At 34.6% G+C, this 16,499-nt stretch overlaps 1 protein-coding gene across 27 annotated transcripts in view; it reads left to right on the forward strand.

The window, feature by feature from the left end:
• Positions 1-7,318: 7,318 nt before the first annotated feature.
• Positions 7,319-16,499, forward strand: part of LOC147069105 (alaserpin-like) — a 169,768-nt gene continuing 160,587 nt past the window's right edge. For all 27 annotated transcript variants that reach the window (XM_085951308.1, XM_085951312.1, XM_085951302.1 and 24 more), the window contains exon 1: positions 7,319-7,387. In XM_085951308.1, coding sequence (XP_085807434.1) covers positions 7,360-7,387 — 28 coding nt within the window. In that variant the 5' untranslated portion in view covers positions 7,319-7,359. The remainder of the gene's footprint in view (positions 7,388-16,499) is intronic.

The following is a 16,499-nucleotide window of genomic DNA, read 5'->3' on the forward strand; positions in this document are numbered from 1 at the left end:
ATTGTGGAATAGAGCATCGGCGCCCCTGGCAGTTGCGGCACACAGTTTGGATACCACTAGCACAGGAAAAAACGACGCTGAACTCTCTGTTTGCAATATTATTGTCAATAAAGACAATAATAATATGATAGGTGAATTCTGCGAATGTGGAGAAACCCCATTTTTATTTCGTGTTTACGTATTCAATGTAACATTGTTATAATACGTCAGTGTAAGCGTAAGCCTTGTGTGTACACAGTTAAACACACAAGCACAGAAGCATAAACACGGCAGTACAATACAATGTTGTTGATTGATTATTAATCAATTCAAAAAATAACATACAACGTGTTGTTGTCAACTGATTTGACATTTTTTATAAGAAATTGAACTACTTCCAAGAGGCTTCCAAATAGTTTATATACCTAATACAGATAGGCATTCCTGGATTTATAATAAAGCTAAAGGGGCTGTAGCACAGGTTCCCTAATTGGCGGAGGCCAATTTTCTCCAAGAGGAAAACTTTATTAAATAAATAAAATAAAAAGAAGAAAAGTCCTAACTGATTTCTATAAAATAAAAATGTTTTACCTGATTGGTCAATATTGATTACATATAAAAAATTTAGCGGCGTAGTCCTGCAACATAAATTATTTTTAATTTATTGCGACCATGACTTTGAAAAGAGACCCAAAAATGACGCTGATCGCTTGCCTGGAAGTCGCAAGCGTTATGCAGACGGGATAGGATTTAACCCTATGTTCACTTCGTAATCTTCACTCATAATCTCTAGTCTGATTAGCTCTGACCTTTTTGATCGCACATGTCCTCCGTTTTGAGACTAACCACCTTACACTACTGAGATCCATTTCTAGTGCTAAGTGTGGTTATCTAGTTGTCAAATGCGATACACATCTGAAGCGAACTAATCCTTTGGCATGGCAAGTTCATCTGTTTATTAGGTCGATAGAGTCATCTTATCTTGTTAATCTATTTCCGTGTACCGTTTGAAGTATTCTCTTTCATTGTTGATCAGTCTCTGTGAACTCTGAATAAAGGTGTTTGTTAAACATATTTTTATAATAAATAATAATCTTATAGATTATAATTGATCTGAGTTTTGTACTATTCCATTTTACTCATTTTATTCGACCCGGGTTTCGCCTTCGGCATTTTAGGGTACTATGCGCATTCACCAGTGGCAAATCACTGGCAACGTATACTTACTTACTTAGGATATGTGCTAAATTTTTGGGCCACCTAGGCGATATTTATGGCCTAAATCCCCTTTATATGTCGTAGCTATATGGAGGGTTGCATGATTTTTTCAGTTGAATGGAAGCTGGTCTCGGTGGCTTCGCAACCGACCGGGGCCAGGTTGGAGGTATGTGTGAAGTGATCTCTGGTGAATTTAAAGTGAATCTTGCATCCACATTCGGGTGTCCGTCGATTCAGGTGGACTTCTTCGGCATCGTATCTTCAATCTGGTGATTCGGTTTTAAGTTTTCGGGTTTTTTAGGAAGAAGGTGCGCTGGTTCCTCTGGCTGCCCTGCTCCGTGAGTGGGCATTCCTCGTCGCTGTCGTTTTGCGTCGATTTTGGGGCTCTTTACTTTTTGGAGCTTTTTGACTTCTTCTTCTTTTTTTGAATAGTTGATAGGTCTGGGTCCGGATTGGCTGTTGTGTTGTATATTTTGGCGATTGGTTTAAGTTTATCAATGAGTTCTGCGTCACTATATTTTATAGTTAGTGTGATTTCCAAGGAATTGTCATCTTCTATGAGCTGCTCCAGCTCTAGTACCGCTTCGATATCGCTCTTGTTTTCACCTTCTGAGAGCATGAAGTGAGATTTTATTTTCTTCAGGATCTCCATCAGTTTGGCTCTAAATTCAAAATCTGGAGGGGCTGTTGGTTCCTCTTTTCTGGTGAGGATTTCATCCATATGGTCATTGTAGTCTGTAAGCGTTGGTGTATTTGGCTCCAATTTGTTTTCATCGGTGGACTTGTCTGGTGATTCATTCTGATTCTTATCTGTTTTTATTTAGAATTATTAATAACCATGTCCTTGCTTTTTCGTACAAGGTGGTTGTTAGTAATTTTGAACAATCACAAAGACCCAGGCTTTAAGAAAAACACATAAATATTGTGTGTCGTGACCAGGAATCGAACCCAGGAACTCTCGGGTGGAAGGCAAGCGCCTTACGCACTGCACCACGAGAGCCGCAGGATTCTTATCTGTTGTTGGTGGTTCTTTCGGCACTTCATGCTTTGCGGAAGCGTCTTGTGTCGTTTCAAGGCTGTGTTTACCTTCCTCGGCATCGAGTCCTATGGGAATCCCTCTAATTACTATTTAGAGGGTCTGTTTCAAGGCTTGGGAGGAGATCGCCGGGGCAGGTTTCGTTTTGAGGGCCTGCTGCCTGAGGGCTTCAAATTCCATGTCTTTTTTTCCCTCTTCGTTCGGGATTTGTTTTCCGGTTACTTGTACAGGATTATCTGTATGGAGTGGTGCGGAGATCGGTGCGTTCAGGAATGCGGTCAGCAGTAGCATGTGTAGGCCGAGGCAGTCACGTAGAGTGAGGGCCTTGGCCCGGGCCAGGCTGTTCAGTTCCTGAGATATGTTGGCCATGTTTGTTTCAGTAGTTCCGTAGTAGTTCATCTTGGCGAAACTTGTGTTGTCTGGGCGGAAGTTGAAAAATCTGGCGGGCTTGATTCACGGTTTTGGTTGTATCTGTGAGAGTAGCTGGATAGGTAATACGGCGGGAAAAGATGATGCGGCGCGCGCAATAACCTATGAGCGATATCGATAGATATTGGGTTGATCGGTACGCGATTTAATGGATAAAATTCAGTAATTCGAATATGTATCTGTTTGTAAGCGTTGTGATTATATCGGATGGAGAGCGATTGCGGAGTGCGTAACGTGCGACTGACCGCGGCGAGTGCCAGTTCGTGTTGATTCTTGGTGGCAACGTATGCAGTTAATTATTGTTTATATAGCAATTACAAAACCTAACCTAGCACTTTATAATTTCTGTATTGATGTAATAAAAAGAATCAAAATAATAAATGGTGACATGTAATGATGATTCATGCCTTTCAGATCCAGTGTACTGCAGTCATATAAGATAGGATATGTATATGCTCAGAATATCAGTCCTATGCGACATTTATTTTACCACGGGAAACTCGGCTACAAATCTCCCCAATGAATGAGTACGACAAAATATTCATCAGAATCACCACCGCCTTGCGCCACAAAGAATTTTCCAGGGTTTTTGCAAGGTGGTTTCATAGGCCCTGGCTGAATTCAAATTGGCAATACCTGATGCGGGTAGAAGAATAGTTTTCAATGAGGCATATTCTCTCAGCCGGCACAATTTTCATTTGACTAGCATTAAGTAGAGTAGTTTGCGTGCCAAAGTCCTTAAAGAAGCCTCGATAGTAAATGCGAGGTATCCATAAAGGCATCTAGGAAAAAAAACCTAACCTAACCTAACCTAATAATAATACTATTATATTATGTCTAATTATAACTAATAAAACCATCCGTATTAAATTTACTTTTTCTACTGTCATGTTGTCAGTAAGAATTCCACATCCTGCCAAATTCACACACTCGGCAGATAATTTGCCTAATTCATGAATAAGGCAACGGGCTTGCATTTTTCATGAATTAGGCAAAATTTTGCCGGTTTCATGTAATAAGCAATTTCACACATTCGGTGAAACATAATAATATATACATAATATATATCATCGATTATTATTACTGTGTTATGTAACGTTTTGGTTAGCATTTTTATTGGTATAACAGATAGTTTTTTACTTACAAAACAAAGTTAATTCAATCTAGGCTGAAACTAAAATAAATTGAAATTTTCCAATTTTTAATTTTCCCACGAAACGGATAGTCTCGGAGATTTCACGAAACGGGGTTGTGCTCCGGTCCATTTCGAGCCCTGCTAAATGTGTACACAATATAATATGCGATTTGGTTGAAATATGAATATGGCCGCGATCGACATGTTGGCCATATCTGGTATCTATATCATTATCATCAGCCAGGGTCGATACATTGCTAGTTAAGCCCTCCCCATAGCTCTCTCCACTCTTTTCGGTCCATAGTTATTTGCTGCCACGTATATCCACCAAACTTTATGAGTTCGTCTATCCAGCGGGTTTTGGGGCGTCCCTGTGGGCGTTTAGTGCCCCCGTTTGTCCAGCGGTTGTCTACTCGCCGAGCCACATGACCAGCCCATTTACCGTTTCGTCTGCTTAGCGACCTTTATCATATCGCGTACTCTTGTCTGCTTCCTTATCCTTTGTGATTTTTACGCGTTATGCCCAACACGCACCTTTCCATGCCACGTTGCGTTAGTCGAGTCCATACGTGAGCGTTGGTAGCAGTGATGTCCCTAGACAAATTGGCGCTCCTAGGCAGTGCCAAAATGCCGCCCCATTTTTATACAGTACAAGCTGAAGTACCCGGCTTCGCACAGGGTCGCTTCATGGATACATTTATCTTAGATATTTAAAAAATAATAAAAAATCTTTTTAATATTGAAATATCTGTGTAATACAATATGGCAATATGAAAATAATTCTAATAGGAGTAAAGGTCAAACAAAAAAACACTAAATAAAATCGAATTCAAAATATGCAAACGTTATTAATAGTATTAATAAGTAGTAAAAAATTCAAAATTGGATGGAACAAACAGACAACAAACTTTGTATTTTATATAATACTAATTTAGAAACCTTCGCAGGTGTGCGCACAACGACTGACAAAAGTTTCATCGCAATCGGATTAATGGTATAGGAACGCATACGAATAGAAGAAGAAGATTTTTTCTAATTCAGAAATCTTCGCAGGCGTGCGCATGACAACTCACCAAAGTTTCATTGCAATCGGATGAATGGTATAGGCAAGGAACGCATACGAATAGAAGAGAAGAAAATGGTTGTACTAATTCAGAAACCTTTGCGGGCGTGAGCACAACACTTGATCAAAATTTCATTACAATCGGATGAATGGTATAGGAACACATATGAATAGAAGAAGAAGAAAATAGTTGTACTAATTCAGAAACCTTCGCGGGTGTGTAAACAACAACCGGTCAAAATTTCATCGCAATCGGATGAATGATATAAGAACGCATACGAATAGAAGAAGATATAATAGAAGAAAAAGAAGATGAAAATGATTGTACCAATTCAGAAACCTTTGCGGGCGTGAGAACAACACTTGATCAAACTTTCATTGCAATCGGATGAATGGTATAGAAACGCATACAAATACAAGAATATGGAATAGAAGAAGAAGATGGTTGTACTAATTCAGAAACCTTCGCGGGTGTTGGCACAATTACTGACGAAAGTTTTATTGCAATCGGATGAATAGAATATGAACGCATACGAATAGGAGAAGAAGAAAATAGTTGTACTAATTCAGAAACCTTCGCGGGTGTGGGCATCAACTGACGAAAGTTTCATTGCAATCGGATGAATGGTATAGGAACCATACGAATAAAAGAAGATAGAACGAAGAATAAAAATTAGAATATGGTTGCACTAATTCAGAAACCTTCGCGGGTGTTGGCACAACAACTGACGAAAGTTTCATTGCAATCGGATGAATGGAATAGGAACGTATACGAATAGAAGAATATGGAATAGAAGAAGATGGTTGTACTAATTTAGAAACCTTCGAGGGTGTGGGCATAACAACTGGCGAAAGTTTCATTGCAATCGGATGAATGGTATAGGAACCATACGAATAAAAGAAGATAGAACGAAAAATAAAAATAAGAATATGGTTGCACTAATTCAGAAACCTTCGCGGGTGTTGGCACAACAACTGACGAAAGTTTCATTGCAATCGGATGAATGGAATAGAAACGTATACGAATAGAAGAATATGGAATAGAAGAAGAAGATGATGGTTGTACTAATTCAGAAACCTTCGCGGGTGTGGGCATAACAACTGACGATAGTTTCATTGCAATCGGATGAATGGTATAGGAACCATACGAATAAAAGAAGATAGAACGAAGAAGAAGAAGATGTTTATACTAATTCAGAAACCTTCGCGGGTGTTGGCACAACAACTGATGAAAGTTTCATTGCAATCGAATGAATGGTATAGGAACCATACGAATAAAAGAAGATATAATGATGATGAAGAAGAAGAAGATGCTTTTTTTAATTCAGAAACCTTTGCGGGTATGCGTACAACAACCGACGAAAGTTTCGTCGCAATCGAGGAACCATACGAATAAAATAAAATATAACGAAGAAGAAGAAGAAGAAGATGATTTTTCTAATTCAGAAACCTTTTGCGGGTGTGCATACAATCACTTACCTGTACTATTTTTGGTTTATATTAACTTTCCATACAAAACAGAATAATTAACTGAAAATGAATTCAATTCTGCTTAAAGATGGCTAAAAGTATTAAAAGAATGCATTGGCATCGTGCTCTGATAGGTATATTCTAAAAGTTTCAAATGTCTAGCTAGTCGGGAAGTTAGTTAAAAATCGATTGCAAGATTTGTACCGGACAAACAACCACCGGACAAATAAGAATACGACCTAAGAACAACGTTGTAATAAAATACTATAAGTCCAGATACAGAAAAATCACTCTCAAATTTAATGTTTTTTGGATGCACTATGAATGTTGGATCAATAGTTATAGAATAATTGTAAATATCTGCCACGAATGTTTTCTTTTTCGAAATATGAATCGTTAATCCATCACGACAATTCAATAAGTATATTATAGGGATTTTGTTTTAATATTAATTAATTTTTGTTGGTTTCAGTCAATATATTTGCGGTTTGGCAGCATTAATATTTACACTAAATTTAATATAAGTACAGTATAGTAGTAAGTAATGAAATAAAACATAATTAATTTTCAAAAAACATTAATGTGTATGCTTTCTAAATACCGAAAATACCGGTATTTTGGATTTTTGAAACCGGTATTTCGGTATTGATAAATGATTTAATACCGGTTTTGAAATACCGGTATTGCAATCCCTGATTGAAGGGACTTGACAATGGTTTTCAAGGGGAGTGAATAACTACTAACTATTGACATTATACAGTATTGCTTGTTTAGAATAAATTGTATATTTTGACCATGGTGTTCGTAAAAGCTTTTTTCCATATGCTCCGTCTGGGACGTGAAGCGAATCCAATAATCTCCCTCGCATGGCAATAATCGCATGCCCTCTTGGCCTTCCGGGAAAATTGTCATAATTTTTGTTTTGATTCAATCGGCCGAAACTCGAAACTGAGAATCAATAAAAGTTTCCGTTGAAAGCGAAATCTTTAGTCTTGTTCCAGCCGTCGATCAGTGAGCATCGTCGTCACCATGGCCTTCATTACCAAAATGCTTTTCGGTGAGTGATGCCATGATATAAATTGTTAACAATAACAAAAAATATATTCTATACATATTATCATGATGTGCAAACGTGTTTTATGTAAATAATGAACAAACAATGGAAATCTAGTCTATACAGTAAAATTAATGCACGCGCGGATAAATTCACAAGCAAAACTATTCATTTATAAATGTTTATACTAATAATATATTACAACGTTTTTAGCTCGTATTCTTGGTTGTTTGTCCAGTACAAATCTTGCAATCGATTTAACTAACTTCCCGTCTAGCTAGACATTTGAAACTTTTAGAATATATCAAAACATGATGCCAATGCATTCTTTTAATACTTTTAGCCACCTTTAAGCAGAATTGAATTCATTTTCAGTTAATTATTCTGTTTTGTATGGAAAGTTATATTATATATATTAGAAAGTTATATTAGCATAGTAATATAATACATAAACAATCCAAGGTTCGGTAGTAAATTAAAGTTTTGGTTTCATCTGAGATAAATGAACTTGAAATATAAATATCGGAGTTTTCATGGAAAATCATTAATATTTCTTATTTATTCGTTTTATATTAGTTAATACGATTAAATCGTTAATATTGTGTACTATCCAATGCTTATAATTATAAATTATAATAATATCAAGAATTTAATGTGATTTAAGATAAAATAGCTCCGATATGTTATGAGTGTTATGACTATTAACTGATATCAGATCTGGTTTCGCATTTTGTAATATTGAAGACATTGAAGAGTTTGTCTGTTTCTCAGTAAATTTCGAAATTATTTAATTACCTTTATAAATACTATTAGGAACCGGTTTCAAACAGGATTCTATGAATTGTTGTGAACATATTGACCAGTTTCATTGCATAAATCATAATTAGTTGTTGATTTTATTTGACACTGAATTAATAATTATGAAATGTTGGACTTGACTCTATGGAATAGTAAACGCAGGCCCGCATCTTCCTTACTTGCGAAATGTGCATTGCGCGTGGGCGACCAAAACTAGATTAGTAACCACCGATGTTCACGGAAATATGAAGCGCCTAGTTTCAAATGCCCTTAAAACGACTTTATGTAGTTCTGAGAAAAATGAGAAAAACGATTTTAGGTAGTTTTGAGAAAAATAAGAAAAAATCATTTCTATTAAATTTGTGAATTTTATGTATTTATTTTGTAATTCGTAACATTCTAAAGAGTATTTTGGCTTTCCGTTTTAGGGGTATTTGAAAAGCACACCCAACCATTTTAGCGGATTTTGAAATGTACCCTAATCTTTTATCATACATATTAACGGTTTTTGGCGTTTTTTCAAGCTCGATCTTTGGCCATCATATAGGTAATAAAAATATCCATCTAAATACATATCTAACTCAAAAAATTTCAAAAACGTTTTAGGGGCTTTTGAAACTAGGCGCTTCATATCCTCCCAGGCAACAAAAATGAACAATAACTGTATTATATATACTATTGTTGAAAGAAATGATCCAAATGTAAACATATGTTTTGTCATAATCTATCTAATCTAATTTGGGCCACCCCCATATCAACATATGAATACGTGTATTAATGAAGGCGCTAAGTACCAAAAACAAAAAAACAGACATTTTCATAGAAAAGTGTTCTACATATTAACGCCAATAACTTCAACTATGCTCTAAGTGCCTCAAGCGAGTCAAAAAAATACAACAAAATATTTAAACCTGTCGACGTTGTAAGTCCGTTGGCCTGTTTTATTTATAATGGTGTAAATAGCACTACAGTGGTCAATGTCATTCAATATAAAATGGCTGACGATGGTGTGTTGACACTTGCGAGTTCTTAATACCTAAAATTATAGAAGCTGCCGTGATTGCTTCACATTGAAAAACCACATTTTACAAAAGGTCTGCTTCATGAAATTTTACTGCAATGACTCGGTATTTTGTAACTAAAAGCAATACTACTTTTTGGTACTTAGAGCCTTATTTAATACACGTATTCAAATTATGTTTTGTTCGTTTGCACAATCTGAGCGTCGCGTAGTCACGATCGTTTTAGACCGTGCCTCAGCTGAAGTATAGCCTTAATATTAAGATTATGTATTCATTAATTGGATTTAAAAATATATTTAATTTGCATAACGTCGTGTCAAATCTAAGTTTCTATAATCTAAGGCAATGACTCAGTATTTTGTAACTACAGGCAATACTACTTTTTGGTACTTAGAGCCTTAATTTATTAATACACGTATTCATATGTGCATTTTAATTAGTAACTACAACAGAGAACACAACATGATTAGGAGCTGGCTTATTCTACAGGGTGTGTGATAACAGACTACGGATCTCAGAGAATATATAATTTTCAAGAGTTACATTCTGTATCATTAATAATACGCATTAAAATTTGTAACGTAATAAAGTCATAAAGTATCCTGCTTCAAAACCTCTCTTTATGGCAATGAGGCAAAAAGATTCCGCAAAAAATAAATAAACAATGACATTACCAATACTATAGCACATAGCGGCTCTCGTGGTGCAGTGTGTAAGGCGCTGGCCTTCCACCCGAGAGTTTTGTTTTCGATTACCGGTGAGGACAAAATATTTATATGTTTTGTTGTGTTTGTGTTTATACAAAATTACTAACAACCACCTTGTACGAAAAAGCAAGGACATGGTTATTAATAATTAATTCAAAAAAAAAATACTTTAGCACAGGGATATATCAAAATATACACATGTGGAACTATTTAAAAAAAATAGTTTTTGTCGTTGTTAATAATTTTCATGTATTTTAAATTGTCAAAGAACGGGGACGGCTTTTTGGATTTCGCAAAAGGGCGGCCGACATCCGAGAGGTGGTTCTGACTACAAACACGTCATTCTTATACATTATTAATTTCTTTACTGTTAAAGTAATACCATACTACACATTTAATATACGCAATATAATTTATATAGTACATATTGTTCTTAAAATAGAAATCTACTAAGTACATTCTAACTCAATTAACAATGCAGACAAATATCCTTGTTCATGGGTTGCGAACCTTTTTTTATATGTGTGTATATGCCTATTTCTTAAAAGAAAACACCGCGTTTTAAATTGATAGAATGAGAATATAAAAAATAAAAATATATTTTTACGTAATAATTTATTGTAAATATACCAAATTACGTATTCACGTACTTATGTATATTTATATTTTTAAAATTATGTAAAATATTTGTAGTGGTTTGTCACATAATAATTAATTCGTTTACATTATATAATTTAACGTTAAATATTGTAAAAATATTTGTTGGTCATTTTTAGATAACTGTTAAGGCTATACCGCAGTTGAGGCAAGGTCTAAAAAGATCGTGGCTAGACGTAACTAACGTACTAACATAATTTGTCATATAAATACAAAATGCGTCCATTTAATGTTCTGTTTATTGTTCTATTCGTAGCAATAATAATATATTCATTGACATGTTTTCTTTTTCAAGTAAATGGGTAACGTTTTATAGTCATCTTTACACGATTTAAGAATTAATACCCCCGTCGCCATCACGAAACAAATTGACGTGTTCACAGCTCGACGTTCGCTCTCCGATTGCCAGTGAGTCCAAAATTTTGTCGCACCTATAGTTGAAAATTATTTGTACCGTCTTAATTTCAATTGTAATAAATCAAGTCAACTTTACTATATACAATTTTAAATTTGACGGCGTGTCACAAACTTGGTGACACGCGAGTGTTAGGTTCGTCATCCCTGGAGCTAGTTCACTAATCCAATATTATATTATACCAATAATTTTATCGGCAAAACTACTAATATAAAAATATTTTTTGAAATAAATAATATGAGCCAATCATGCAATGCGAATTCATTTGATATCCTGCACTTATTACGAATTATTACGAATGACATTATGGTCTAATCGTCGTTGGTTATTAACCACAATCTACATAATTACCTATAGTATTATTATTATTTATCAAACAAGCCATCTAATACAGAGGTTTTTAAACTTTTTCGTTTCACGGCCGCCCTACATAATATTTGGGAAAATATTTTAAACACACGTTGTTTGCAGCCATTTTGTTAAGATTTTTTAGTCGGCGAGCAGTCTTTTTATAAAATACAAGCTGAAGTACCCGGCTTCGCACAGGGTCGCTTCGTGGATACATTTATCTTAGATATTTAAAAAATAATAATAAAAATATCTTTTTAATATTAAAATATCTGTGTAATACAATGAAAGTAATTCTAATAGGAGTAAAGGTCAAACAAAAAAACACTAAATTAAAATCGAATCCAAAATATGCAAACGTTATTAATAGTATGAATATGTAGAAGAAAATTCAAAATTGGATGGAACAAACAAACAACAAACTTTGTATTTTATATAATACTAACCTTCGCATGTGTGCGAACAACAAAATTTCATCGCAATCGGATGAATGGTATAGGAACGCATAGGACAGACAGACAGACAGACTTTCATTTTTATGTATAAGATATAGCCTATAATCTGCGCGCAAGTGCAGGCAATAAGTTGACAAAGTTTTATCGCAATCGGATGAACGGTATGGCAGCGCATAAAATACGAACAAACAAACAAACAAATATTGATTTTTATATTATAGATATATATTTTATAAAATATTTGTGTATTTTATTTAATTTATAAAAGGCGTATGCACCTAAGAAAGAAAATTTATAAAATACAACAGTTAAACTGAGAACATATAATAATAATGATAAAACATTAGGTATACAAAAACCAAAAATACATTTAAAAAAATATAAAACATACAAGCAGTATTTAAAATTATGAAAAGAAATTAAATAAGGAGACGGCACAAAAAAAATCATTTAATGGAGTGCTTGAGTGTTTGAGTGGAGGTGTTGAACATGTCAATAAATGAACTATTTGAAAGATAATGAATCCTTGGCATTGAAGACTAGATAGAGAAGTTCAATTGAAAAAATCAACGTGAAAAGGGTCGCAATTTTTTTGTCTGTCTAGTAGGGACATGAAACTAGATCATATTATTCAATAGTTTGGGGCAGTTGAAAAGTGAATCTTCAATTTTAAACATAACCAATAGGTCAGCTATTTTGCTGCATTGATTTTAACGTCTGTAGATTAGTTATCTCTTACAGAATAATGTATACAATAGATTCAGATGGTATACCAAGTATAAGGTTTTTATGACCAATCTTTATTAATAGCCTTTATAATGTAACGTTCCTGTACTTCTTCGCACATTTCATTCATATGTGCCTAGAGTTGGGTATTTCCCGAGAAAATCTCAATCTCGAGATTCGGGATTTCCAGAAGAGAATTCTCGAGATATCGGGAAACATAAAAAAAAGCCTGTAAAAATCCTAAAATCAGTGTAAAACAGACAAATTCCATTTTTTTTTTATTTACGTAAGAAGACAAACAAAATAGAAGTAGGAAAACAAAAATAATTCGAAACATTACTTATTAAAATGGAATTTCAAAAAACACAGACTGTCAATCGCTGCGTCTGACAATCGCGTACGCTTTTGAGACACAAAATTCCCTGATGTTGCAAAAATTTCACTCATTTTGAGTCGACGTTGGCTTAATTGTGTGATCACTCTTTGAACGTTTTGTGTTTTCTGTCCACTTTTTTCATATAGAAAATTGTTTTTTTCAATTAATATTTGATAATAAAGAAATCCCGAGAAAAGATTCTCGAGATCCGGTATTTCCCGAAATGTTAAAAATTTCCATTCTCGAGATTCGGGATGGAAAATCTCGAAATTTTCTCGAGAATTCCCGAAACCCAAATATATATATATATATATATGCCCATAGCTTCTCAGTCCTTGGCCCAGTTGATCTGGCGGTCCAATCTTTCCATTCCCATTTTTTTATTCGAATTTAGAACAAAATTATGCAGTGGATAATTAGTTGAACAAACATTTTAAAAAGTCATAGACAAAGATGTCAAATAAAACTTAGGTAGGTAATCAAAATATATTAGGTAGGTATATTATATTTGAGTGTTAATTCAATTCGTGTATTTAGTATGAGTAGGTAAGTTAATATATCCTTAGATAAATTTTCCATATACTTATGTAATCTTTTTATAATAATTATTATGTAAATTTGTCTTTTAAAATGGAAAACACTATATTATTTATTTTATATTCAGTTCACACGTGACTCGACTTATGGAATACGAGTCCAAAGTGTTGGGATTTCCCCCGTTCTTTACCAATGTACTAAAACATGGCCTTCTCTGATAATAGCTTTAATTGAAGCAACAATTTTCCAGGTGTGAATTATTTGATTACTCACTCATAATATGTAAAATGCGCAGGTACAGTAAAGTTGAAGGGCGAGGACTCACGTGATACAAGTAACATTAATGCAAAATAACTTTATAGCCCCCTTTTACCCATAATAAGGTTCAAAGAATAGGTGCGTAAAATAGGTATCTAGCAAAATAAAAATGTGGAATAATATGGGTTAAACATGTGTTAAAGAATACGTCATTTTCATTTGTAACTTTTGTGTCATACATGATAAATTATGACATGCAAACAAACTGTATGTCACGTAAACAGAATGCGTATTCAATATTGGTACTATTTTAGGACACTCATCGCGTTTTGTGTTTTATTACTTGTATGGTCATAAAATAATAAACTGAATCCTGCTTCAAAGGCTTGGTCCATGGCGACTGGTTTCTACATTAAATTTATATTTTATTGATATATTATGTGATATCAAATAATATTGTTTCACATTGTATCTACTTATTGATTGAAAAATATGTTATTATAATCGTTTGAAAAAGTCGTCCTTTAAAGCCGCATTTAGACCAAGCGAGCGAATGTTTGTTCTTTCCCCACTCCAGCGAAATTAACTAAAGCGACAACCATACAGCGTCGTCTCCAATTAAGTTAAAAGTGCAAATGATTTTTTCCTTAATCAACATTGTTGAGTCAAATTTTTGTTACTTACCTACATATGACTGTCAATTAAATTGCACAAGCGATGCTGGGAGTCGTTGGATTTGTATAAGAGCGGTCATCTCATGAAATATATTTTACACATATTGGTGATAATATAACATATTACACTTGAATTCGTTGTCTTCTTAGCACTCAAATCTACGCAAAAAAATGTATGCGCTGGCCGTCAGTAATTAATGATGCACTGTGGTTTTATTGTAATGCAATGGTTGCATTTTCTTTACGTTTGCATATAAGTATATACTAATAATATATAGGTATATGAACAATACGACATGGTCATACTCTTGACATTAGATTTATTTGGTAAATAAAATTAATGTGACCATTGTTAAATTTTAAATTCGTGAATAATTATCGATAATTATGATAACATTGGTAGTGTGAAATTGGCGTGTAAGGTTAAAATGTTTATTTACAATTTACGTGGATCATAATTATATACGCGGTATCAGAAACACAATAATATGTAAACGCAGAATTTTATGCGAACCGTGAAAATAATCATAAATATGATCAGATTAACGTTTGCCTAGTAGCCAGAGAGGACAAAGGTTTTTCGACTGATTCTAATTTAGTTTTTTTCGTTGATTACTAATCTGCCAGGTGCAAAAAACGCCATATTGGTAAAATGGTGACCAAAAACGGTTTTTGGGTAATATTTTCATAATCGTTATCCCGACAGAAAATGTATTCTAAGATAAAATAAACCTCGTTAAATTATACTCAAAAAGATATTTAAAATGTTTTTAGTACATAAACGGTTTAACTATAATTTGATAAATTAATGTTATCATTTAGTTGTCCTCTTGTTTTTTGACTTGTGTCTATTGCGAAATGAAAACAAACAATAATTCTGTTTTATTCTTTGTATCATTATCAGACTGTTTCCAATATGCTAGATAAAGAACTCCTCAAGTTCAACTTAGGCCCGTTTCAGACGGGACACCGGTATCGCGCTCGATATAATATAGGAGGCCTTTGTATTCGAATAAAGGGGCATTTGTATTATGTTTATGAACGTCTAGAGCTAATGAGTCAACTCATAATTTCGCGTTATAAATTAGAACATAAAACTGGCTGCGGTAATAAAAACAAGTGTATTGCCGGCTTGAGAATGTAGCGGCCGACGAAAAAGTGTACCGGACACGAGTTGACTGATTAGCTCTGGGGCGTTCATAAACATAATACAAGGCCCACTTATTCGAATACAAAGGTCTCCTATACTATATCGAGTGCGACACCGGTGTCCCGTCTGAAACGGGCGTTACGTTTATTGGTTCTTTGCCGAACCAATAGTTCGTCTATCCAGCGTACCTTTGCCACGCTACGCGATGAAATGTCACGTGTGTGGAGTGCTATCATAATACATTACCTATGTTCTATTAACTGTGAACAGAGCATGGTAACATATTATGATATCACTTCACACACGTGGTATTTCACAGTGTAGCGTGACGTGTTCCCAATCTGTTCCGATCGTAAGTTTATTTTTATGCCCGTTCAAAAGTCTCAGCAAAGAAAAACACTGTTGGTTCAAAAGAAACAGAACATACGTTGACATAATAGGTTCTAAAGCAATTTATTTGATTTTTAATAAAACAGTCCCTCAAAATAACGTAAAATCGAGGATTCCGTAGTAAAATGTCTCTATAAGTCTTGTTTCGCTCTCTCGTCCAAGCATGCTGCATCATTATTCAAAAGCACGCAATCTTTACAGAGGTAATCCTTCAAAATGATGTCTTGATGATTCCAATACCAATATTCGATATCGTCTTCGTGTTTCTCCAGCAATGTCTCGCATTGGGTTTTCATGGCTGTGATTTCAACAGAGGGCTTGTCCCACAGCTCGTAAGGCATTCCAAGCTCGTCTCCCGTGGAGAGTTTTAAACGTTTCACCACTGGATCATAAAATTGTTCCAGCAACTACTGTCTATGATCTATGTTCGGCCCATTAAACTGAGTGACACCCAGTCAAAAAAACCTTTGTCCCCCGACAATACTATGTCATGCTACGTTTGTATGGGCTAGTTGACCAGACTACTGGGCCATAGGGCTATCGACATAATAAATGTTTGAAAGAATTAATTCTTGTCTATTCTACCATCCCCACGTTTGGTG

The sequence above is a fragment of the Rhyacophila brunnea genome, unplaced genomic scaffold (genome assembly GCF_057557595.1).
Source record: "Rhyacophila brunnea isolate RB1 unplaced genomic scaffold, BYU_Rbru_1.0 scaffold_24, whole genome shotgun sequence".
NCBI classification, from domain to species: domain Eukaryota; kingdom Metazoa; phylum Arthropoda; class Insecta; order Trichoptera; family Rhyacophilidae; genus Rhyacophila; species Rhyacophila brunnea.